At 47.1% G+C, this 24750-nt stretch overlaps 1 protein-coding gene across 2 annotated transcripts in view; it reads right to left on the minus strand.

The window, feature by feature from the left end:
* Positions 1–24135, minus strand: part of ZFYVE1 (zinc finger FYVE-type containing 1) — a 30127-nt gene extending 5992 nt beyond the window's left edge. Inside the window, exons 1-10 of one of the 2 annotated variants that reach the window (XM_078608372.1) lie at positions 22934–24134; positions 15798–16079; positions 12919–13141; positions 11872–12083; positions 11391–11497; positions 10679–10787; positions 7555–7652; positions 3241–3358; positions 927–1097; positions 70–247 (exon numbers count right to left, since the gene is read on the minus strand). In XM_078608372.1, the coding sequence (XP_078464498.1) occupies positions 70–247; positions 927–1097; positions 3241–3358; positions 7555–7652; positions 10679–10787; positions 11391–11497; positions 11872–12083; positions 12919–13141; positions 15798–16079; positions 22934–23770 (2335 nt within the window). In that variant the 5' untranslated portion in view covers positions 23771–24134. Of the gene's footprint in view, positions 1–69; positions 248–926; positions 1098–3240; positions 3359–7554; positions 7653–10678; positions 10788–11390; positions 11498–11871; positions 12084–12918; positions 13142–15797; positions 16080–22933 lie in introns of both variants that reach the window. The other variant, XM_078608371.1, reaches the window with a different exon arrangement.
* Positions 24136–24750: the final 615 nt, after the last annotated feature.

Here is a 24750-nt window from a genome sequence, read left to right on the forward strand (position 1 = left end):
CCCCAGGCAAGCTGTGCTGGGAAGTGGCTTGACCGTGGGGGCTTCCCTGGCAGCAAGCTCGGCTCTCACCTTGGGGCCGGGCGAGTTGGAAGCAGGCGTCGCACACGCGCACGGGGTTCGGCCCCCACCCTCTCTCGGGCACGGGCCGCGAGCGGGACGAGCAGGCGCCACAGAAGCCCTCCCCGCACGCCCGGCAGTGGTGCTTCGTGTCCTTCTCCTCGAATTGCTTATTGCAATTGTGGCACGCCTGTGTGTGATACGACGCCACCAAGCGAGGATTTTCGTCATCAAAAATCGTGCCGCGGAGGATTATCGATAACACACATTTACTGTAATTGTATTACATACAATTAGAACTGCTTGTTTCCAATGTAGTACTAAGCCTACTATTTTTGTGCCGCTTTGTGTATGTTTCCAGATTCCATCATTGGCATAATCAACATTTATGTCGATCACTTTTCTGAAAGGCAGAAAACATTGGAGTCAAAAAGTTTGTGGGCGTCTCTAAGCCACACCTAAATATTCCTGGTGCGTCTAGCCAGTTTGCCTCGTCACACCGATGGAGACGGGTACGGGCCTGTCTGCTCTGCAGGTATGGAGTGCTGCGAGTGGCCAACAAGAGCTGGAGGGCGCTACGACCCATTGCAGATCTGGTGCGATAGCAGTAGAGGTGTCCGGACACTCACAACGTCTCGTGGCCGTGCCCCCACCCTCTAACCTCACCACCCCGGATAACGCCGAGTCGACAGTCGGTGGCGTAACGACATTTTTAGCTCAGGGGGTGCGGCAATCGGTCAGGTGCGGCCCCAATATTTGATTTGTCACTCATGGTGCTTGTCAAGGGGGCCCCAACTTGTAGCTTTGGCACCCAAGCTCGTTACGCTGTCGACTGCGTATAGCGTGCGTGTGTGTGTGTGGGCACGTACGATGACGACCGCGTTGGGCCTCCAGTAGGCCGGCGCAATCTGGTCCGTGAGCCAGTCGGAGACGGCGCGAGCCGGGCCCGAGCTAATGTCCGACACCGACTGCGCCACCAGGTTGACGCCGTCCAGCAGCCGCTGCGCTGCATTGTGGTTCTCCCGGATGAAGCCGTTCGCCTGCAAAGGAGTCGTGATGCCGTGACAATAGACAGTGGCAGGGGTCTTGATAACTACACCACCCAGAGCTCATTCAGTATGTCGGCGTCATCTACTGGAGTTTCAATCATTTTTTTTTATTGCAACTCAACGCGAGCCCAGTACAGTACGCCAATCGCTTTATTGTCAAGTACAGATATATAAATAACTATTTTTTTTACTTATCTAATGGATTCGATTGAGGTGCACACTCAACTTGGAGGCAACACTTTATTAACGCATAACAACCAACGGGAACGTGATACACAGGGTGGTGACCACCGTTCCTAATCTCACTAACACTCGGGGAGGGAATACGACATAATGTGACCAGGGCAGGTTAACGGGCTGCCTGGTCACGGACGAAGGTCGGAGCCTGGAGGAGCGTTGATGGCGTCTTTATCCCGGGGTCGAACAGCCCCGCTCTCTGTTCACACCCCGCTTATAACTCCCGTGGCGTGGCCGGCTCTGCCCCAGGCCACGCCCCCCTTCTCAATCCTTCGGGAAGGTCCGGGCCCCCAACCACGTGACCCCCAAGCTCCCCCCTGGGGCCCGTAGCCCCCCCCTTTATCCGGTCACGTGTCCTGTTGGGTGCACGCAGAGTGTCACGGCCTGACACACCCCCGTGACAACCGCCTACAGTACCCATACCGAGCCAACACAGTAGTAACGTCATATGTCCCTACGCTCGTAGTCCCGACACAGTAGTGACATCATATGTCCCGACACTTATATTGCCTCAGTATATTACCGTGTTATTTTACGTAAATGTCTTATTTTACATGTCCTGAATGTTAGGCATTCGTGTCAATTTCATTTTATGTCAAGCGATCCTGAGATGCTTTTATTGATAACGAGCGGGAAATACCCGGCATTGCCCGGAGGGAAAATATATTTCAAAACTTCTGTGGTGAGGCCTAGTTCTGTGCAGAGTCCCCGGCCTCGCCTAGATTGCCCAGCCGGCCGAGGTGGCACCTTGGCAGGCTGGGGCTGGGCTTCTACACCCCCCCCACCGCCCGCTCTACAATTGCAGTAACTACAAACTCTACAATAGTATCTACCGACCCTACAGTAGTAACTGCACACATTGGGGTGGGGGAGGGAGAAGAGGACATCACACTTTGAAGAATTAACCTCAGCGTTGTGTATTTTTTTTGCATTTTTAACACGAATGAGAATTATTCCCAGCCCCCACTGATTGTGTGTGCGCGTTGCTATGGGAACCACCACGTCAGCGTTTTGCGCAGATGCGGGCTTTGGCGCACGCTCAGCGTAGTAATATAAAAATGTATAGTAATAAATTGTTAATTTAACTACTTTAAAGTTGACGGATGTGAAATACGAATAGCGCTGGCTCACCCCGGGGCTTATCGTGTGGTATATGGGTACTTTTTAGAAAAGTAAACCCCACAGTTTGTGAGTTAAAAGCGTCGCAAGTTGCGTAGACAGACAGACGGACAGACACAGCCAGACGGACAAAAAATGACGTTTATAGGTAAAGACAAGTGCGCTATATAAATATTCATGGATTGATACGGACTATCGTCTCTTTATTTGTTATCCATGATCCTCTATGTCAGCGCATAACACATTGTATTCTTCTACAGTTTTGTGCTGAATGGTCCCTAGCTTAAGTAGATGGCCCTTGCCAATGACATCTGGCAATACAGCTGTATTGGTTGAACAAGCCTGACTCTATTATTTGTTTCTTTCGGTTAAGTCACGTCTAAAGATAAAATAATAAATTAAATTAAATAATAGAATACGACATTTCGATTGCAACACAAGCAATCATCATCATGTATAATGAAATAGCGACATAAAATCTAACCAGAAAACTATAGACAGACATATTAGCAGACAGATATCACCAAGCCTGACTCTGCTGATGAGCCCTACAAATAAAAAACTGGTCCAAAGGTATGCCTGATTAAACAAATGCTGCAGTTCACCACCGTTCCCTAAGGCCAACAGGCTAAGTGACAAATGATAACATATTTTCAATGTGTCATTGCTCTGCAATGAGGTGAGATGCTCTTCAAATAAATACGTGAAGTAAACACTCTAATTCCAGATCTTATTGCACATTAAAAGCAGAGCTGTGGACGTGATCAGCAGGACATACCCCGGGCCACACGTGTTTCAGCTCCGTACGAACGACCGTGTCCTCGGGATCTTGGTTGCCGTACCAGAACTGGCGGCTCCGGTAGATCACGCCGCAGTTGGGACACTCCAGCACGTAGCTGCGGGGGACACGGCGAGTGGACAATGAACGAGGGGCACCGATCAGCACTGCCAGGAGGCACAGCGAACCTGGGTGCGTGCCCTTGTATGTAACAAGGCAGACGTGTAGGCCGGTGTGCCAGGTTTCTCCCGCAAGCTTTATAATGCACCGTACGATGCCTTGGTTTGATAACATTAAAATGAAGAAACGTGTACACTAGGGGTGTAACAATCCATCGATTAATTATCGAATTCTTACGCTCACAATACGGATATTAAATCATGAGTGTGAGACATTGTTCTTTGTATAAGTTGAAAGTGATTAGTTCACGTGGCCTCTTCTGAGAATCATAATATTTATTTAGACTGGAGGAATCTGATGAGCCATGCAGCTCTTTTTCACAGACGTCCAGTCGGAGCTGCAATGCACTGAAATGTAAAATAAACAAACCTTTAATGGAATTATGGCCTTAAATCTTGATAAGTCACTCAGTCGCCAGGGGAAATTTGTCACAGGCAAAATTCACACATGCACACACCCACATGCCGGGGTGGAAAAACCATGCGGCTCTCGTGTAGTTAAACTGCGGTTAGATCGAGATGCAGCAAAATTTTTTTCTTTATGTATGTCTGCTTGAAACGGGAATAAATCTGCGGAAGTGGGAGTGGCATGAGGCACAAAAGTCCGTGGCAGCGGAGCCAGACATGAATACTCCCACAGATTTTTCTAGATTAAAAATTCCAAGGCAACCAGTGTAACCAACTAACGTGACCTGCTTGGTGCACGTTTGTCTTGTGGTTCTTAGCCACGTGAAGGTGATGGAATGCGACCCAGAGGGTACATAATTTGGCCACTCCTGACGCACACTGCAGCACCTTGAGATAGTCACGAGCTCCTGTGTTGGAGCAACATAGGCAGAGAAGTCAACACATCTGGCCTTTGAAGCTTTGGGTGTTTCTACTAAACTCTTAAGAATTTTAAGTGACTTACCGTGACATAGGTGTGCCTTGTGGTGACTCATGCCTCATACATAGCAGTTATCGAGCTATGTATTGCTAACTTAATGAAATATGAGAACTCATGAATAAACCATAAGAATGTGCCCTACCTTGTCAGTTCTAAAAAGCTATGAGGAATAAGCCTGACGAGTACTCGAATGAGTGACCTCTACACACAAACAGGTTGACGTAGGGCCTAGCAGTTAAGCAAAATGTATTGCTGTACTGTACTTATATGTCTCCACATTTATGCTCCCCTGCCTTCACCAAGTCGCACTGACCAGAGTGGTGAAGTTTGGACAAGTACGGCCAAGTAACCCGCACGACCTGCACAGGGGAGGGGATGCCCTCATCCAGCAGCGGACTGACGCAAAGGGTGTGCACATACGACCATGGCACTGTCAAGCGGGAGTGCGTTTTCCACTTTTTGCAGAGGTTTGCGGATTTAGACCACCGGTACCCTGGGTCAATACGGTGGGGGTATGAACCATAAATACACGCCGTTCATATCAGTGGAGGTAAAAAAAGAAATCCAGTAATGTTATTTGAATAAAAACACTTTAAAAACATTTTTATTTTACCAGGTAAGGACCACTGAGATATGTAGCTCTTTTTCAGAAGTGACCTGGCCACAAATGATAGCTCAATGAAATGGCTTATCATGTGGAAATTTACAGCAGCCAAATAATCTAAAAGCATGTTTATTAATGTTGAGGGAATAACCAGAGGACCCGGAGAAAAATCCACACGACCACAGGGAGAGAGAGACACGCAAACTGCAATTGTGCAGGCATCAGGGTCGGCATCGAACCCACAACCTCTTGCATACCAGGCGAGGAAGTTAACATCTCGCCAACGTGATGGGTGCCGGCATCATTATCCAAATTTGCCAAATTAGTGTAATGAACTGGGTAATATCATTCTAGATTTGAAGCTTTCGTGACTGCAATGATTCATATTCTCAGGTTTTTTTCGGTAAAGTCACGTAGGTAAAAACATTAAAATTAATGAAAGTAAAATAAAACAAAACAAAATAAAATTCACGACGTTTCGGAGGCAACACAAGTCTCCGTCATCAGGTGGGACCGTCACAGCCGAATTAGCTGCATCAAGTGAAGCAATGATTCAAGATGTAATCCCTTATAAGCAAGTTGAAGGGAGGTGGAGAGGGGGGGGAGAGCTTATCAGGCTGTGGTAGCCAATGAATGGAAACGTATCGGGAGGGAGGAGGAGCGGTGATCAAAGACTGCACGCAGTGCTCAACACAATGAATGGAGACGTGTCGGGACGGAGGGCGAGCGGCGATCAAAGACTGCACGCAGTGCTCAACACAATGAATGGAGACGCGCCGGGACGGAGGGCGAGCGGTGATCAAAGACATCACGTAGTGCTCAACACAATGAATGGAAACGTGGCGAGCGGTGATCAAAGAACAATGAAGAGATTACTGTTAAACACTGTGGATGCTAACACTCGGTGAAGTAAATTAAAATAGTGCCTGTCAGATAAGATGGTCCAAAAAGTGTAATTAAGTCTTTTTTGCGTGGTTAATAACATCTTTCCAGTGATTACTGAGTTTGTACCCATCATCACGGTTGAAATTATGTCTGTGTTTGTATATTTGTATGGCTTCGTGTACAAACCTTTGATGGTAGCCCGGAGGTTTGCAGAGAACCTTGGTCTCGGAAAAGACAATTTCATGAGAGCCCGCCGAGTTGTAGCAATGATCGGCAACGGCCGAAGAATCAGTTCTGCCGTGTTTCAGATCTGACTTGTGCTCGCGGACACGATCAGCAACATGACGTTTTGTTTCTCCAATGTAGCAATCACCACAAATGCAACTCAATTTGTAGACTCCAGGATACTGTAAGTCAGGAACGACATCCTTCACATCTGTGAAGGATGTCGTTCCTGATACTGTAAGTCAGGAACGACATCCTTCACATCTGTGAAGGATGTCGTTCCTGACTTACAGTATCCTGGAGTCTACAAATTGAGTTGCATTTGTGGTGATTGCTACATTGGAGAAACAAAACGTCATGTTGCTGATCGTGTCCGCGAGCACAAGTCAGATCTGAAACACGGCAGAACTGATTCTCCGGCCGTTGCCGATCATTGCTACAACTCGGCGGGCTCTCATGAAATTGTTATTTCCGAGACCAAGGTTCTCTGCAAACGTCCGGGCTACCATCAAAGGTTTGTACACGAAGCCATACAAATATACAAACACAGACATAATTTCAACCGTGATGATGGGTACAAACTCAGTAATCACTGGAAAGATGTTATTAACCACGCAAAAAAGACTTAATTACACTTTTTGGACCATCTTATCTGACAGGCACTATTTTAATTTACTTCACCGAGTGTTAGCATCCACAGTGTTTAACAGTAATCTCTTCATTGTTCTTTGATCACCGCTCGCCACGTTTCCATTCATTGTGTTGAGCACTACGTGATGTCTTTGATCACCGCTCGCCCTCCGTCCCGGCGCGTCTCCATTCATTGTGTTGAGCACTGCGTGCAGTCTTTGATCGCCGCTCGCCCTCCGTCCCGACACGTCTCCATTCATTGTGTTGAGCACTGCGTGCAGTCTTTGATCACCGCTCCTCCTCCCTCCCGATACGTTTCCATTCATTGGCTACCACAGCCTGATAAGCTCTCCCCCCCCCCTCTCCACCTCCCTTCAACTTGCTTATAAGGGATTACATCTTGAATCATTGCTTCACTTGATGCAGCTAATTCGGCTGTGACGGTCCCACCTGATGACGGAGACTTGTGTTGCCTCCGAAACGTCGTGAATTTTATTTTGTTTTGTTTTATTTTACTTTCATTAATTTTAATGTTTTTACCTACGTGACTTTACCGAAAAAACCTGAGAATATGGGTAATATCATGCTCAAGTTGAAAAACTACCAGATAATTACTTAATTGGAACAATGAACTGCAACATTGCCCCCCCCCCCTTACCGGCAGACTTGATGTCCACTTGCAGGACAGTGCTGTGTTCACCTTGTGCCACATAGTGCTGAACTAACATTAGGGGGTCTCCTAAGCTAAGCAAACTGCGCTCCAAGATATTTTTTTTACGTTGTGAGTGCAGTATAAATGCTAGCGTTAGTATTATTACTCCCATTATTAAAAGTGCTGCGTAATTACTAGAGTAGTGGAATGATGGAATGGCGCTGTGAGCAGGACTGACACTGCCAGTACTCACCCGGACCAGGCGTACTTCGCAAGGCCGAACCACGGCGATTCATTTGAAGCCGATGTCTTGGGGACCACAATGACCTCCTTCCCATTCTCATAACAATGCTGTGGAACAAAGATTACAGCAGCAACCATGAGCGATGAGCGCGTAAGAAGAGTACAATGGCAAGACACAGCAACGCACAACAAATGTCAATCAGCCCACAGAGTCTGCTATGGTGCAGCCCTGCCAATGCTGGCTTGCGTCACCGCTGGCAAAAGAGCCTCCAAAACTTGGGGGAGCTCTGGAGGGGTATCTGGTCTCCTCATCCAGGGTGACCAGACGTGCCGCAAAAGGTGGGCGACACGCGAGCTGCTAATCGACTGGCTTGCAGGTCCAATGTGCTAACCATTACCCCCCCCCCGGCAGCATCCACATACACACACGTATAAATCCAGCAGAGTTGGAGAGGATACCTTTACAGATGTGTCTTTAAGGTTTTTCATGATGTATTAGATTTGGTATTTGATTAATCGCTGTGTTACAAAACGTTATGACCTCTCTGCATTTATGGTCTCTACTCTAAATACCTATTGATCAAATAAACTTCATATTATACGAAAGAAAATAAGTAGTTAAAGCTTATCTGATACCCAACAATAAAACATGAACACATCAAGGAAATGCATTGCCATTCACAAAACGTTTCAGCTAGGTTACTGCATATTCAGCTACTTGCAGAACTCATAACAACTTTATATTGGCGTCATCATCACACTCCACATTTGCCAGGGTACTTGTTGATGTGGAGAGTATATCAAAGCAATGTGAAGCTGTAGGCTGACCCTGCCACATGACTGAAACAAATCGATTTCCGGGCCACCATTCCGTAGCCTTTTGCGGTCGTGCTGTACATCTCCGAACGACACACGTGTTACACACGTGTTAGCACCTGAAGAACATATCACAGAGCTATCCTCTGGACTGTACTTTTTGGAGGTCCAAAGTCAAACATTTAACCCTTTAGGATTGTAATATTCATAGACAGTGTGCCACATGTCAGATTGATAGCCCTTCCAGAACATCATGACTATCTACTTCGCCCGCCGAGTCACAATCGTCTGTGTGTAAACGATAGGCAAAGCAGCCGCAGCACCCAGGCACCCCTATAAAGCCAGTACGAGTTTAAAACCTGGCCAAGCTCAAGCAAGCCTCACTGGCTAAAATAAGCAACGCCTGGTGGGACTCCAATAGCGGCCGCCACAAAGAGACAACTTCCACCAAAGGAATGAGTAATTTCCACAATTGGCTCAGAACATTGTCCAGTGCTCTTTCGAGCGAGTGAGGGGGGGGGTCACTGACTTTTGACCACAGTATTTATGGTGTAACTCGCTGGCTCAAAGTTATCTTGAAGCAACTCCAACAAAACTGACGATCTGACGCGGTGTTCCGTGTAATGTTACCATGCGTTGGTTACTGTGTGTTCGGTATCATGTTTTTTTTGCGTACGAGGGAGTTAAAACTTGTACATGAATCGTATTAATGCAAGTAAATAATCAGGACAATCGATGAATTGTCACAATTCCAGATCACAATTTGATAGAAAACTTAATGACCGTCTTTTTTGTACTGTACCTCTTGTATTGTCCATCTCGTGTGTTTTGTGTTGCTTATTCCAATAGGCTAAAGATAGACCAGGATGGACATTTGTATACACCATAAACAAGGCGAGATGTAGCCCAGCTGTTTGGGCCATGCCACGATGAACCCACAGATCCGTGATTCGACTCCCAACCGCAGCCGACATCACATCACCGGTGAATGATATCTGACCTGGTCCTGCGTGACCCCCTTCATCAACCACCACGACTGACACAGGGTGGGGGAGGGCTTTCATCCAGTAGTGGATTGACACAAGTCTGTAAATTACAATGAAAAGGAGTCATTTTTTTATCATAACCGATTCTGAGGCACACAATTTGCTTAATGCGTGGATGGGGTATAAGCGGATTTTTATCGATAAATCCCTTTTATTATTATACTTCTAAAACTGTTCTTACGTCCATTTTCTTACGATACAGACACAAATCCACATGCAAATCAGATCCAGCATCCTTCTTCGCTTGCAATCCTAGCCAGAGCAGCAGCCATGTGGTCCACAGCTGCTCTACTACCCAAACACCACCGCCTCTCATGGCATCAGTGACATGCAGTGTTGTTCATCGGAGACCGCCCCAGGCCAAAAAGTCACGCAAGCGCTGACTCGACAAACAGGTGCTGTGCCCGGCACACTCAACTGAGCACAGTGTAATGCATGACACCGCTACATTGACAAGGCCATCGCGGACTTTATGACCTGCCGATTGCGCACTTTACAAAGGTCACGCGCCACTGCACTCTCCAAGTCGTGAACGGTCGAAATTCACGGGAAGTCGTGATGATATAGAGCTGGGCGGCACAGTGGTGAAAGCACTCATCTCACTGCTCTCATTCGGTTCTGGAAGAAGCTTCCAGCACATGGAGTGACACTTTAACATCCGAGGGAACAACACGCGGTACAACCCAAAAAAAAACTACCATCCCCCGCCCACACCGTACCAGATTATAGGCATGCGCAACCACTGCCGGGTAGCACAATGATCACGGAGCAATCCACAAACTCTATTCCACGCCCGAGTCACAAGAGTTGGAGACGTACACAACAGAACCCAGAGGAAATCCAACAACGCAGCCTGAACCTGGTCTTCTGGAGCAGCGTCTACAGCCATTGATTCGTGCTCGTTTCTAGAACACTGGGGTATGCGCGTGTATGGAGTCGTGTGCATATGGGGAGCGGTAGTATAGCAGTTAGCGCGATGCACGACAAATCTGGCGAACCGGGTTCGATTCCTGCCCACGGTCAACACCAGTGACGATTATCTGAACCGGTCCTGGGGCTCCCCGAGGTCGACTCAGCCTCAAATGAATACCTGGTGCGATGTGTAAACGTCGCCACTAGAGAGACAAAGGTGGTCGGGCGTGGTGCTGGCCACCCACCGCCTCGTGTGCCATGTTGGGTCTTTTGTAGGTTCTCGCTAAAACAACACTTGACCCAAGAGCCTGTGTAGGCTACAGGGAGGGATCTTTGTCTGTGTAGGTGTGGGAACCTCACCTTGCAGGTGAACACGCGATTGTCGCACTGGTAGTTGTACTTGCAGCGTCCCTCTGCCAGGTGCTGGACCCCGTCCTTGTGGTGGTTCATGCTGTTACGGCAGCGAAGCCTGCATGGATGGCAGCGGTAAGTGGGCGGGGGGGGGGGGACGGCAAAATGGGATGTAATTTACATTTATGAATATTTAATACAGATGAGCCCTGTCATGGTAACAGTATTTCACGACACTTTGTCAAAGCACTGCTGGATGAGGGGCTCCATGTCACTTCACCACACTGGTCATTGAGGGTTGGTGTAGGCGGGAAGCATAGACACCACAACATAGCACAGTACAACTTTGGACTTGTCTGCACTGCCCTCTGCTGACAACACACCACCACAGCAGTGGCCCACAACAGTTGTTTCATAGATGTTGGCCCATCCAAGCACTGTCCATGCTCGTTTCTGCTTAGCTTCCGAAACCTGACGGTATCAGGTGCATTCTGGGTGATTTGGTCACAGGCTGTTTGTGTACGATTTGCATACATCGTAATTAATCGATGCTCACATACACGTATAATGACCTTAAAAATCGACTGACGAATCGATGCGTCGTTACGTGCTTAACAACAAGACGCAATAAGCCAGTGATGAAAATTATACATTCTTATGTCGGAGGCCAGGCTATCCACTGTTGAAGAGATCGGTTGGTGGCAAAAGATGGAACACAAACCCGCAGCTCAGGCAGGACGCGGAGCAGGTGAAGTACTCGTCTGGGAAGAAGGAGCTGCGAGCCATGTCACCAACAGGAATCTCTCCGCTGAATCGCTCGCTCAGCGCCTGCACCCAGAACAGGCGACCGCACGCCGTGACCAAGGGGACGCAGCCTCTGTACGTCACAGGTCGACTTTGAGCATCGCCGAGCTTCGCAAAGGTCAACAGTGAGAATCCCTCAGCACCCCGTGGGAGACATAAATATTCTTGCTCCAAACAGAATACACTAAGAATCTTCTAGCTCCTCACAGGTCACATTCGATAAGTTCCTTGCTCCCAACAAACCACATTGAGGGTCTCCTAGTTCCTCATGGGTAACATTGGATACCTCTCCTAGCTACTGAGAATCTCCAAGTTCACCACGGGTCACACTGGGAATTCTCCGAGCCAACTGAGGGCTGAGAGGGTCACACGCACGCACGCCAAGCCATGCCGCTCACCTCCAGGGCCTTGAAGATGACACCCGGGGTGCGCGAGGCGCGATTGCTGTTGCTCTTGAGGCGGTACTGGATGACCCTCAACAGTCCGCCAAAGTCTGTCGGGGGGTTGAAGGTGCGCGTGCCCACGTACTCCACCGTGCTGAACGCCTCCGGCGTGCACTTCAGCTCTTTGAAGTTGCGCTGCAGCAAGACCTCAGGCGTCTGGCCTTCCCCTGTGCAGACGAACAACCGAATGTCGCGCCATCGAGTGAAAAAGCGGCATGCGCACGTCACAAGTCAACCTTCGTTCGACTTTCGTTTAGAGAAGTTGTGAGTTGGCCGGAAATGGGAGTATAGTATATGTGTTGAAAAGTCCATTTGCGTTGAACTTTGGAGAGTCACTCACGTATTTGATCTTTATGCTCACAATACGCATCCTAAACAATGCACGCAAGATTTATGATCTTCAACTTATGAAAATATAATTAAAATGATATGGTATTTATTACGCTTTGGCTAATGTTGCAAACAAAACTGTAAAAAAAAAAAAACTGAAACAAATTATTCTTAAATTAAATCGCGACGCCAATTTATGACCAAGAAATCGTTACACGCCTGGTGCCTCAGCAGTGCAGCGAGGTAGGATGGGCCCTGATGCACGGAATAAAATCTGTGGCTCCCTTTCCAATGTTGCCCCTCATTCAAAGGCCGGCAGCTGGGCCTCTCTGGCCCGTGGGCCCCAGTGCAGTTTCAGTGTCATTGCACTGCCTGCACGCTCAATAGTTTAACGCATAGCAGTAGGCTTTCGTGACCAATATTATCCAATATAAAGGTTTATCTTTTTTGTTGGGGTTTGATTGCGTAAATATGAATGTGTCGTTAAACCCGCCACCACCCAACACAGCCAATTAGAAAGATTTGTCATGTAAACTAAATGTGTCAATTAGTAACTAGTTCAGCAAACCCGTGTGTTGGAGCGTAAACCCATTTATAAATGTTGTGGTCTTACTCTCCAACACAACGAAGGCTGACCGCGACCCAATTCGCACAAATCACCAAGGCACTCACCCTGCCCCAGCAGGTTGGTGTGCTGGGTCTCGTGGAAGATGATGATGGCGGGCCCCAGCACGGAAAGGGGGCCCTCCATGCCGCAGCGGGCCGACGTGGCGCGCAGCTCGCCGGTAAAGTGCTTGAGGTACGCCTCCGACGCGTTGCCGAGGAACTTGAAGAGGTCGCTGTGCAGTCGCTCGGCGCGTGTGCGATACAGCACCACGTCCGACACGGCCATCACCTGGTGCGTGCGTCATCGAGTGAGACACAATTCTGCGCACGCTCGCTCCAGTGCGGTCCTACGTGTGGCTGCTCTGCTCATGATCATGGCTTTGGCCTCTGTGTCGCTTCATGTCCGGCCCTTCATCTGGTCTGCCCAATCGTGGTGGTTCGAGGGCAAGAGTGGGAAACCGTTTCCTTACTGAGGGCCTAATTTCTGTGGTGGACCACACATTAACACACTCCTCAGATCACTCCTGTAACTGCACGCTGAATTTAGAGACACAGGTGTTGCCAGATCGAATATATTTTCCTCTGGTATCGGATAAATGCGGCCAACATGCTGCAGTGACAGATAACTATTATTTCAAAATGCTAGTCCTCATGTGGCCATATGAACTAAATTCGCAGGCCAGTTACAATCTGGTCTATGGGGGCTGGCCACTACCATGTGAATGTAAATTTTCTACTGTGCTTGGCTGAGAGCCTCTGAAATGAGAATGGATATGCTTTGACCATGACTTTTTTCTTGTTTGGTTTATTCATCTACAGCTGAAATTGTGGGTCTTATAATGGGATATTACAGGCATGCTGAGACTCAAAACAATCAATTTATGTTTCACTATCCAAGTCGTAGGGCCATATTCACATGACAACGAATGCTCCTTTTTGTCTGCCTTACGGTGATTCCTCCATTAACACCAATGGGGGCCATGTAAAGTCAATGTATCTTTGTCTGTTTCATTTATATGTGAATCTGACCCACAATTTATCCATCTTCAGACAACCATTGGGCAGCAGCAGTAGTCATCTGCATTGGTGGTCCTCTCAGCCAGTGGTATCAACTCCAGAGAGCACGGCACTCTCCCATGCCTCCATGGCTCAGTGCTCCCACAACACCAAGTGAAACTCATTTTATCGACTCGGGGATAAAGGCCAATCGAGCCCGTACTGAGACTGACAAGTAGTAATTAGAATGCATTTAAATAATCAAATAATATTGAACATTTTATGAAAATAAACAGGGCCTTACATGTCACTGCTTGAACAATCACAGATTAAGAGCTCTACACTGCTCCGCACAAAAGGTCTTCATAAGACAGATTCTGTGAACATCAATCTGATGGAATAAAATGTCCCTAACGACCATTCTCCAAGACAGTCTGTCTCTTCCTGTCACTCGGCATAGCTCAGCGGCTATACAACTCCATGCCATGACACTCCGGTGGTAAGCGCAGTCACATTCATCAGTGCTTCAGGCAGTGTCAGCGCAGCACAAACAGCTACAGTCCTTGGTTGCTCCTGCGACAAGTAGCAAGTGAATAAGTGCTCCGAGTGGACCGGTGGACAGATGAATGATCCCCGAACGGCAAAAATATCTGCCTTTCATAAATAACTCCTTTATTAGTCTCGGTGAGCCTCACCGACTATTAAAACTCTATTTTCAGGAGGGTTTTGCATTGAGATTATGGGACAATTACTTTGCAATTAATATTCTGCATGTCAGCATGAATCAAGATTACCCAGAGAAAGTTTCATAACAGGATAAGATGCTTAAGAAAACACATAGAAGGGTTCCAAACCTAATTGTTTTCTACTGCCATCTGCTGGCCACCTATTCCATCTGGTTTGGCACTAATGATATTTGCGTGATCAACCCTACCTACAAAGCTCCAGAATATAGGTGTGCATACAGCCTATAACCAAATCAACTGGAATGCGCCAATTTCATCATATCTTGGAGCCTTAACAGCGTTTGCTTGGTTAGGCGACCGCAATGGATAAATCAGGTGTTGTAGTCTCCTCGGGGGCGCTGCCCATCGACTCAACTCTAAACAAGCGCGTGGCATCTCATGAAGCACGCAACCTGAAAGCGAACCGCTGCTCAGCCTGCCCATCAAGGTGTGAGCAGATTGAATTTAATCAGTTGGAGTGAGGGTTGTGCATTTCTTTCCCTCCCAATATTATCTTGTGAGCCAACCCAGATAAAACTCAGTAAATCTTCTATAATGCACATACTGCCAATTACCAGTTATGTTCTTCCTCAAGTCACCGCAGTCTTGACGAACGTTGCTAAATGAACTTCGTCTGCATCTTCATGAGACTAGTTAATTTGTCTCGTCATGGTCGGTCATACTTTCGTCTTTGGTGGGCAGTCAAAACATCTCGCCATCAAGGTGTTATCATCTCCCACACCTGGTAGACAGGAGGTCGTGGGTTCGATCCTGGTCCAGATGGCTGTACATTTGGAGTTTGCATGTTCTCCCCATAGTAGTGTGAATTTTTCTCTGGGTCCTCCAGTTTTTACCACCACATTTAGAAACATGTGTTTAGATTATTTGGCTGTTATAAATTAACACGTAATGAGCCCCTTTGTTGAGCTATCAGATCACTTCTTAAAAAGCTAGGTTCAGTGGGCCTAACCTGGTAGAATAAAAATAGTTTATAGTTTTTACCATCGGCACGCTCAATGATTTTCATGAAATCATCATCATCACCGCTGGCTAAAATGTAAAAAACGCTTTGTGGAAGAGTATTCTCACCACTAAATTCGTTTAAAAAAAATGCGGACATCTACTCAACTCCAAACGCGAGTGCGAGCTATTTCACGGAGCACGTGGGGCCTGGACGCCGACTATCTTTGGGGCCTGCCAGGGAAAAGCACTTAAGGAGCCCACCTTGAGCAGCAGTCGCGTGCGCTGACTGCTGTTGGCCGTGACACCCAGGAGCCCCTCCGTGTCGATGGTGAGCAGTTTGTTGTTGCGGTCGTATGCTGCCCACACGCCCACCGTGCACGACTCCTGCGTGGCCGACGTATGGAAGACCTCGGCTTTGTGGAAGAACGTGTGGTTGAGCGTGTGCGACTTTCCATCGCCCGTGTTGCCTATGATCGACACCACCTTGAGCAGGTCTTCCGTGTGGCAACGGAGCTTCTCAATCAGCTCTTGCTCTGAGGAGATCTGCCGATGAAACAACAAAAACATGGATAGGTTAAGGTCGAGATGTTGCAGCCAACGTGTACATTTTTAAAAATGTAACAAAGATCAGGAGGTGGCGACAGTTGGCTCGGATCACTGAGCTGGCACGGCTGCTAATCCCGGGTTTGATTCTGGCAAGACGTGTGATTATACCGGGTTCTCAAAGGTAGCGGCCAGTTGCTTGCCTCAGTCTGGTTACACCAATGACTGCATAAACAACTGCTCATATTAAATTTGGGATTTCAATTAATTTGACTATACTCCAGCTCTGGAGACTTAACAAAAATTGGTACGTAAAAATATGGAAAAAGAGGCCTCTTGAACTGACATTAAAACATGTACCGGGGCCATTCTCTGACAGAGTGATACGCTGCTCGCTGACATATTGCAAAAGACCGTTGAGTCATCTCACGACATGACACCGCTAACACGATTGGAATGTAGCTGGGGAAAAATAATAAAACTCTAAAAACCCACATGCACACTGTCCGAGTTGTTGCATGGCGTCCAGTGACTTAAAAGTTGCGGGACACATGGATACGGAGCCATTATGTGCAAAAGCACTAATCTTCTGGGCAACATATTGCCTGTAGAAGGTAGTGCAGAAAGTAGATTTCCGCCTTGTCTGCAGATGTTGAGCGTTAATTGGATGAATTTGTGGGTTTTCTTTGGACATCCTGGCTTTAGCCCGTGTAAAACGAAAATACTAAAAATTCAGCCAAATACCAGTTTTTTTATCACTTGTCAACCACGAATTAAATTATGAATGGATGAGCTGTATGTCAATCCATCTGTTTTGGGGGGGTTTAACTCTTGTAAAGATGACCGAATATCTACCAACTTGGAGGAAAAGCGGTGCTGCTATGAGGCACTGACCCTATTGAAAATTCACCAAATTGATCAAAGGATTTCCAAAACATTCAGCGCAACAATGACAAAGTTAAAATGTGAAAATGCATTTTGCCCTGGCAGCTGCCCGTCTTCTGCTCAAGCGTTAAACATTCCACATGGATGCATGATTGTAACTTATTCAGCATTCGATTCTCTATCTATAAAAGGAAGAGGTGGAGCCTTCAACTACTTGCTCACACCACTGATGGCAGCAGGGTCTCCTGGAGTGTAAGCAACAGAGCCCTTCTAGAGGGTATTTGGCCTACTCTTTCACACTCGCCAGATCATTCTGGAGAAGGTGGGAGTACTCACACTTTACCTCACCACACACAACCCGACGATCGACTTACTGTGGTGAACAACCCATTTATACCGCTGGATGGACAGAGGCAAGGGAATAACAACAAAAAAAGTGTGCACCGTTATTCTTAAGCGTCACGCTCGGAGATCGAACCGGTAACTTCCGGATGACAAGCCGAGTGTGTTAATGATTACACCACGGCAGCATCCTCTCTATAAATAAGTAGTGAAACATATTAAGGCAGATCTTAGGTTTGAACACCAAAGGCCAGGATAGTCATGTGATCACCATGGATTTGCGGGTGGGGTGAAAAGGGTACGGAAGGAAGAGCTGTGATGGCAATAACAACCCCCACCATATGAACACATGGTCAGGGAGAGAGAAAAAACAAGAGACACGTAAGAGTGGGAGAAAGCCAGGGATAGCGAGAGACAGAAACAGAAACACAGAGGAAGTGGGAGGCGGACGGTTGGATATTCAGGGAGACAACAAGTGAGACAGAAACAGAGATAGCCACAGACAAAGCAAGACAAGACAGAGACACAGAGAGATAGACAGGGAGACAGAGATAGGGGAAGATACAGGGAGATACAAAGAGCCAGAGCAGGAGAAAGAGACACAGGCAGAGATGCAAAAACACAAAGGGATACAAACACATTTAGCAACTGAGATAGAGACAAAGATAGACAAGTACACATAGGTAGATCAAGAAAGATGGCGAAATTAACATGCACAGTTAGTAGGAGGCGAAGGCAGAAGGAGACTGGGCGGGGAGACACAGAGACAAGGAGTAACATAAACAGGGAATGGCCAAGCTTGCGAAGCAGTACATTCCGTTCTATCATCAGGTCGACTGAAGTAGAATAGGGCGTATGACACTTGGTGGGACATAATGTGTAAATTAGTGTATATAGTATTCACGTTAGACGTACACATGTACAATACTGTATAGCCATATACATGCGTGCAGTGTAAAACACAACTGTAAAGTGGGCTCGGGCAGGACACAGCTGGAAGAATGTTTCAAGTTTATTTTGTGTAACCAGGTGAGAACCAGGAATGTATCACTTGCGAAAGTCACCTGGGGCTGTCGACTGCCAGAAGAGGTCTGATTGCTATTTATACTGTCACCACATTTTAGCAATTTTGTGGGTAATTTGCCAAATTTTAATGACTGCCAATGTCAATAATAAAGGAATCGCAGCCAAGGAATGGAATGTATTCAAGAGAATACCGCCAAGGAGATGGAGCAATGAAATTAGGTCATGCACAGAAGCTTGGTGAATATTAGATCGTATGATCATGAAAGATGGTGGCGGGGCTTGGAGAGGCCTTCTCATCCACCAGTGGATTGACCATCGTTGATTATGATGGTAAAATACCTGTTGTATTTATATGCGTGTTTTACATGGATACAATGTTATAATTGTTTTATGCTGTTGGAGTAAGCAAGGGTGCAGTGTGGCCATCTCCAGACACCCTTCTTTTGCCGGACCCCCATTGCCGAAGTTGCTGACCCCACGCCGCCAGGTATTGATTTTATTCTCAGCTGTCCTGGGAGCAGCCGAGGCCAGGTTCACATACCACATGCTCAAACAGTGACGAAGCAAACTAAACTCAAACATCCCGATTGCAGCCTTCGTAGCCAGCTGTGTCTCTTAGAGCTACCATGGTGTAGAAACGAATGGTGAGGCCAGGAGCACGGCACCTTCACCTTGCACAACACTGCTCACTGAAAGCTGAGTCGACCTAGGGGAGGCCCAAGATAAAATCGTTAGCCGCCGTGCGTAACTGGTTGCTAGCGCAGTCCGGGAACCACTGCGCCCACTTCTCGCTTCAATAAACATGTTCTGTATAGAACCGTCAATCCACGAATCACATCGCACGCTCCGATGTAATGCAGCGGAGTGGGTGACAGCGGCTCTGTCAGCGTCACATGCCTAGACATGTCGCAGAATGTACCAAAGTGCCTCCCTGTTCCGGCACAGCCTCGATACAAACAAAAGCCAACAACACAACGTGCTTTCTTTCACTTTGTAACAACAGCACCTTTCTCTTCGTGGCTACCTTATTATTGTTGAAGCTGTGGTTGCTGTCGTTGTTGTTATCGCTACAGCAGTCTCGTGGAATATAGAATGTTGACACGGAGCCTGCGCTGGTACACCAGCGCTAGAATAAACATAGCCCGATGTACAGTGCATACACAAACGTACCACACAGGAACAAGCCAACACCGTCTTTGGAAATAACCTTTCTGAGGTGTGTGAGCAGACGTCACAATCGGCACGTGAAAATGCACATCCTTTAAAAGGATCCTAAAGGTTCTAAGAATGTAAACTAAACTTTTTTATTTGGCCAGGTAAGGGGGGCTAACTGAGCTATGTAAGCTCCTTTTGAGCAGCGAACCAGCGACAAACGACAGCTCAACAAAGCGCCTCATCACGCGCGTGTGGAAATGTACAGCAGCCATAGACTCTCAAGGCACGTTCATTCTAATTGTGAACTCCAAATATACAGCAGGCGTCATGGTCGGAATTGAACACGCGACCTCCTTGATAACAGGCGGGGTCGTGAACATCTCGCCACCGCGTCTTACGGCCTTAGGTCCAAACATGATCAACACGCACCACGCCCGAGACGGGGACGAGAATGGTACTTGGGCAACAAACTTGATTGCTGCAGTGTGATGTCATGCAGTGTTGTCTTACAGAGCTTGCCGTTTGGCCACATTCGTGACATGGCCCGGAATATCGCTACGAACTCCGCATTCCGAATTCAATTCCCGACCACAGCCACCGCCAGTGGCGAGTGGTATATCTGAGCCAGTCTTGGCTCCTTCCACTTTCACCAGCCTTGCACTGAGAAGCATAGTGAAGTATGGTCAAGAGGTGGTTTGACAAAGAACGGTGCGTTAATAAATATGAACGTATTCTTTGGACCCTTCGGTAAAGTCACGTAAATAGGTTGAAAGAAAATAACAAAAAACTACGACGTTTCGATCACAACACAAGCAATCGTCTTTCAACTTATCTACGTGACTTTACCAAAAGACCCAAAGAATATGAATTCCTGCAGTCACGAAAGCTTTAAGTCAAGGTTTAAATATGAACGCTCATCCATTGCGACGACACAGCTTTACACCGGTCAGACAACATTATACAAACCCATCGATTATATACGACTGAGAAAACTAAAAAAGGATGCCTTTTTTTACAATTTGAACACGTGACTCAACTCCAGTTCTAAATGACCCAGAGAGGCTGATATATTATTTAAAGCAACGACAAACATCGACAGTTTACAAAACTCTTGCCAGGACAATTGAATATGCCCTCAATGCAGTGTAGAGTTAAACGTCACGCGACTCTAAAGGCACAAAAGGGGATGGAGCTCGTCTCCGATGGCAGCAGCCCTTAGCCAGTCGTGGAAACTCCACATTCCCATGGTGGGTTACAGTTCTTTTCGGACGACCACTATCGTTCACTTTAATTTAAAACGAGCACAGAAACACGGTGGCCAAGTCAACAACCACGCAAGATTTGAACCCATAACCTTTCCAATTGTGAATCAAGCACACCCAGCGTTGAGCAATTCATACTGTATGTGGTGGGTAAGTTCAATGTTGTTATGTACACAGTGGACCTACTGCGTAGTTTTTGTGTGGGTTATTTCTCTGTGATAATCATCCGTTGGGCCAATTTTACTGCCTTGTAAACGTCTGCAGTGAGAGATAAATCTACAGTGTCTCAGTTCAGGACTCTCTCCATTCGGACGTATGTTGGTATAGTACAGTACTGGAAAACAAAGCTTGATTATTATTTAGTATGTTAAACCCATGCTGCTGGTTACATAACGGAGTGCACAGCTCCAGCAAGCTTTTTGTTTTGTCCAAGACCCCAAAAAAAAACAAATAATAAAATAAAGCCACACATCCTGGGTAGCCGCCCATAACTCCCATTACAGATTCAAGTGGGTAAATATGGTTACTACAGTAGAGCCCATATAGGACGAAATTATTTCGTAACAACATTGATACGCTTTAAATTACAATCATGCACAAATGATGTCAAGAACTAATTTATGTATCTGCCCTTAGTTGTCTAACAGAATACGCTAGAGTATGTACTCTGCTGTTAATATGGTCCTATGTTGTCCCCCCATATTTATGTTTTCACCAGCATAGGCCCGTCGTTATTTGAAATTGTGACGGCATCTCTAAAGACACCATGATACATATACTATCTACAAATACAGATACCTCCAGACAAACAAAGAAATGTCTGCAGATACAAAGAAATGTCTAGGACTCTAGGCATATGGATAAGGAGCCCCGTTTCGACTCGAGGTACAAAAGCCTTCTAAAGAAAACCAGTTAAAAGTGTTTAACTTGAGATTAATTGGGGGTACTCTATTTGCAGTTTATCGTACAGCGATACTAAGCAACTGTAGTCTGTCGAAATTGTAACCTATCTAAATATGATCATCAAACCAAATGTGTCTCACCTGATTTAAAGGATATCAAATCCAGTACTGTAGGGTATCTAATTGACCCAACTGGATAAACATGCGTCTCAATTGACTCTCCCCTGGTTCAAATGACATCAGCAGCTAAACGAGGTATGCTCACTGGCACTCGCATAGTTTAAACAAAGGAGACGCCAACTGCATGGAATGGTTCTCACCTGATTAACAGATAAGTCACCTCAAATGGTTCCCACTTGGTTTAAATAAAGTACAGTACTGCATCTGCAGTGAAACGCATCGGTGTATATCTCAACGCACCATGATCTGGCGAACAATCACTAAACCACACCCGGGGTTACATAAAGGACAGCTACTCAAATCCATATCTCAATCGACTTGCACCTGGGTAAAAAAACGGACATTCACTCAAACCCATGTCTCAGCGGCCTCCTACCTGTATATAGAATCACCTGGTTAATGAATCTTAACACTCACCTTGCGAAAGATGAACAAAAACAATGGCCTTTAGCCTTGGTTAAATAAAGGACACCTCAAATGTGTGTCTTAATTGGCCGAGTAAAAACAACTGTCACTTGGCACTCACATAGGTGAAAGCACATTCAATAAAGTACAGTGCATGTATCTTAATGGTTTCTTAGCTGGGTTATATGAAGGACAAATTCAAACACAGTAAGTACTGTACATCAAATGATCTCCTCGTTAAGGATGCATCTTCATGGACTGATATATAATTAAATAAACCAACCCAAATACAAACTCTGTGGATGAGTTCGCACTTTGAATAATGGTAATCAATCTCATTAGCCTCCGACAAGAACTTACCAATATCAACGAAGCATTTCACTCCAAGTGGGACTCCCCTAGAGAACATCACTGTACATAAATATCAATAGGCTCTCACCTGAATGAGACAAAGAAAGCCACCTGAAAGATCCATATCAATGGGCCCTTCACCGGGGCCATACAAAGAGAGCCATCTCAAATCTGCATCGCAGTGGGCCCTCGCCAAACTTAAATGTGGCACAAAAACGGACACATTCATCCCAAAGGACTCGACCTGGTTAAGGATGCCCGATCTCACTGGCATCTGCACCCTTGGCCAAGCGAACACCGCGATTTAAAAGCACAGAACCCAATATACTTAAACCCACCAACTCACCTGCAGCCTCTCCGTCTCGTCCACCAGCAAGAAGCTCTTCGCATCCACCGCATTCATCCGGCTCTTCCTGGCCATATCTCCCTCCTGCTCCATGGGCCCGTCCAGCCGCCCACGGCCAGACAACGCCACCAGGCTGTGCTTTTTTCGTCCGTTGTGCGCCTTGTCGGCACAAGCACGGCAAATGTTGACACCGCACGGCTCGCAGCGTATGGTGGCCCTCTGTCGCGGCCGGCACGATTCGGCCTCGCAAGGCGCAGGGCCTTGCCACCCTCCAGGTCCTGCAGTCGCCACAGCTCCAGCAGTTCCACCACCACCACCACCAGCAGCAGCAGATGGGGTGGCCTCAGCACGGTGCCCTGGCTGCAGTGGAGGTACGAGGCGCCGCCGGTCGTGATTGGCTACCTTGGGCTGGTTGTGCAGCAAGGTGGAACAGTCCCCACACTGCAAGGAGCCACACTCGTCACATTCGATCTCGGCCAGAGCGGCCCCCCCACAGGCGTAGCGTTCGTGACAAGGCGGGCCCCACGGTGATGTCTGCTGGGTGGTCGCTGCTCCAGCCACGGGGATTCCTCCTTGATGCTGCTGCTGCTGGGTCCTGCTGGGACGACCACCAGCAGCACCTGGAGATGATGTCGATGTGCCCGAGGGTTGGAGGATCTGCTTAAGTTGCTGCTGCTGCTGTTGATGATGGCCGCTGGAGCCACGGCCAGTGGAGGTGATGCTGCCCGAGGACGGTGGAGCTATTGCTGATGTCGATGTTGAGACGGTGGTGGACGTCGCTGGCTTGGTCGGTGAGGCCGAGGAGCCATTCGCGTTTTTGTTCACTCCGGAGCTCATTCCGATCCACAAAAACAAAACACCAATAACAGTCGTGGTAGGAGTAATAATAGCAACAATAGTACACGTTTATAAACCTAACACGATATATAAATTATACTTATCACGACAGCGCTGTTAAAGCCACAATAACAACCCATGCCCATGAATGTCGTTATTCAGTTTAACACTGCCTACACGCAAACACATCATCATCATCATAATGTCCTAGCTACTGCTGGCTGCTGACGGTAACGCCGAAGGTGACAGCGGCGTCTGTGTTGGCTGCTGCTCCACAGCCCCTACTACTGACGACGGAGGCAGCAGGCCCGGTCTGGCCGCCATCAGCTGGGCGGCACGGCAAGTGACGACACGGGAAGTGACGACACGGGGGGGGGGGCGACCCAGAAGCCCCCACCACGACTTCAACAACAACAACCGAATGGCGTGACGTAACAAGGTTTTAGCAGTGGGGGGGTTGGGGGGGTTGGGGGGGTTGGGGGTGTAATCGATTAATCGACTTAGAAATGTTTAGATTTTCTAAATCGAAAGCCTACGTGTTAAAATGTAAGATATAATGTGAAAATAAATAATGTATTGCCAAGGAAGGAAGTCACTGCTAACCCACAACAACACGATGGTGTTATCATGGACAATGTTTCAGCAGGTGGGGGCATAATCGATTTTCGACTTCTAAAATATATCCATAAATTAAGGGAGGCAATGATTGCGAACCCACACCAATACATTAACAATACAATGGAGGTATCATTGCGTTCAATGTTTACCAGCTAACAGTCGATTCATCGACTCTAAAATTATACTGTTACAGTAATGTAATAAAAAATCGATTACCAAAGGCAGTGACTGCGATCTCACACGGATACATTAACGCACACATCACGTTATATATTTTGAAAGATGGAACGATTAAATCAAGCGAACATTGTACAAAATATAATCGATTAAGAATGTACCCTTTGTTATTGTCACCTCCCGTC

The sequence above is a fragment of the Lampetra planeri genome, chromosome 30, assembly GCF_965212315.1.
Source record: "Lampetra planeri chromosome 30, kcLamPlan1.2.h2, whole genome shotgun sequence".
NCBI lineage: Eukaryota > Metazoa > Chordata > Hyperoartia > Petromyzontiformes > Petromyzontidae > Lampetra > Lampetra planeri.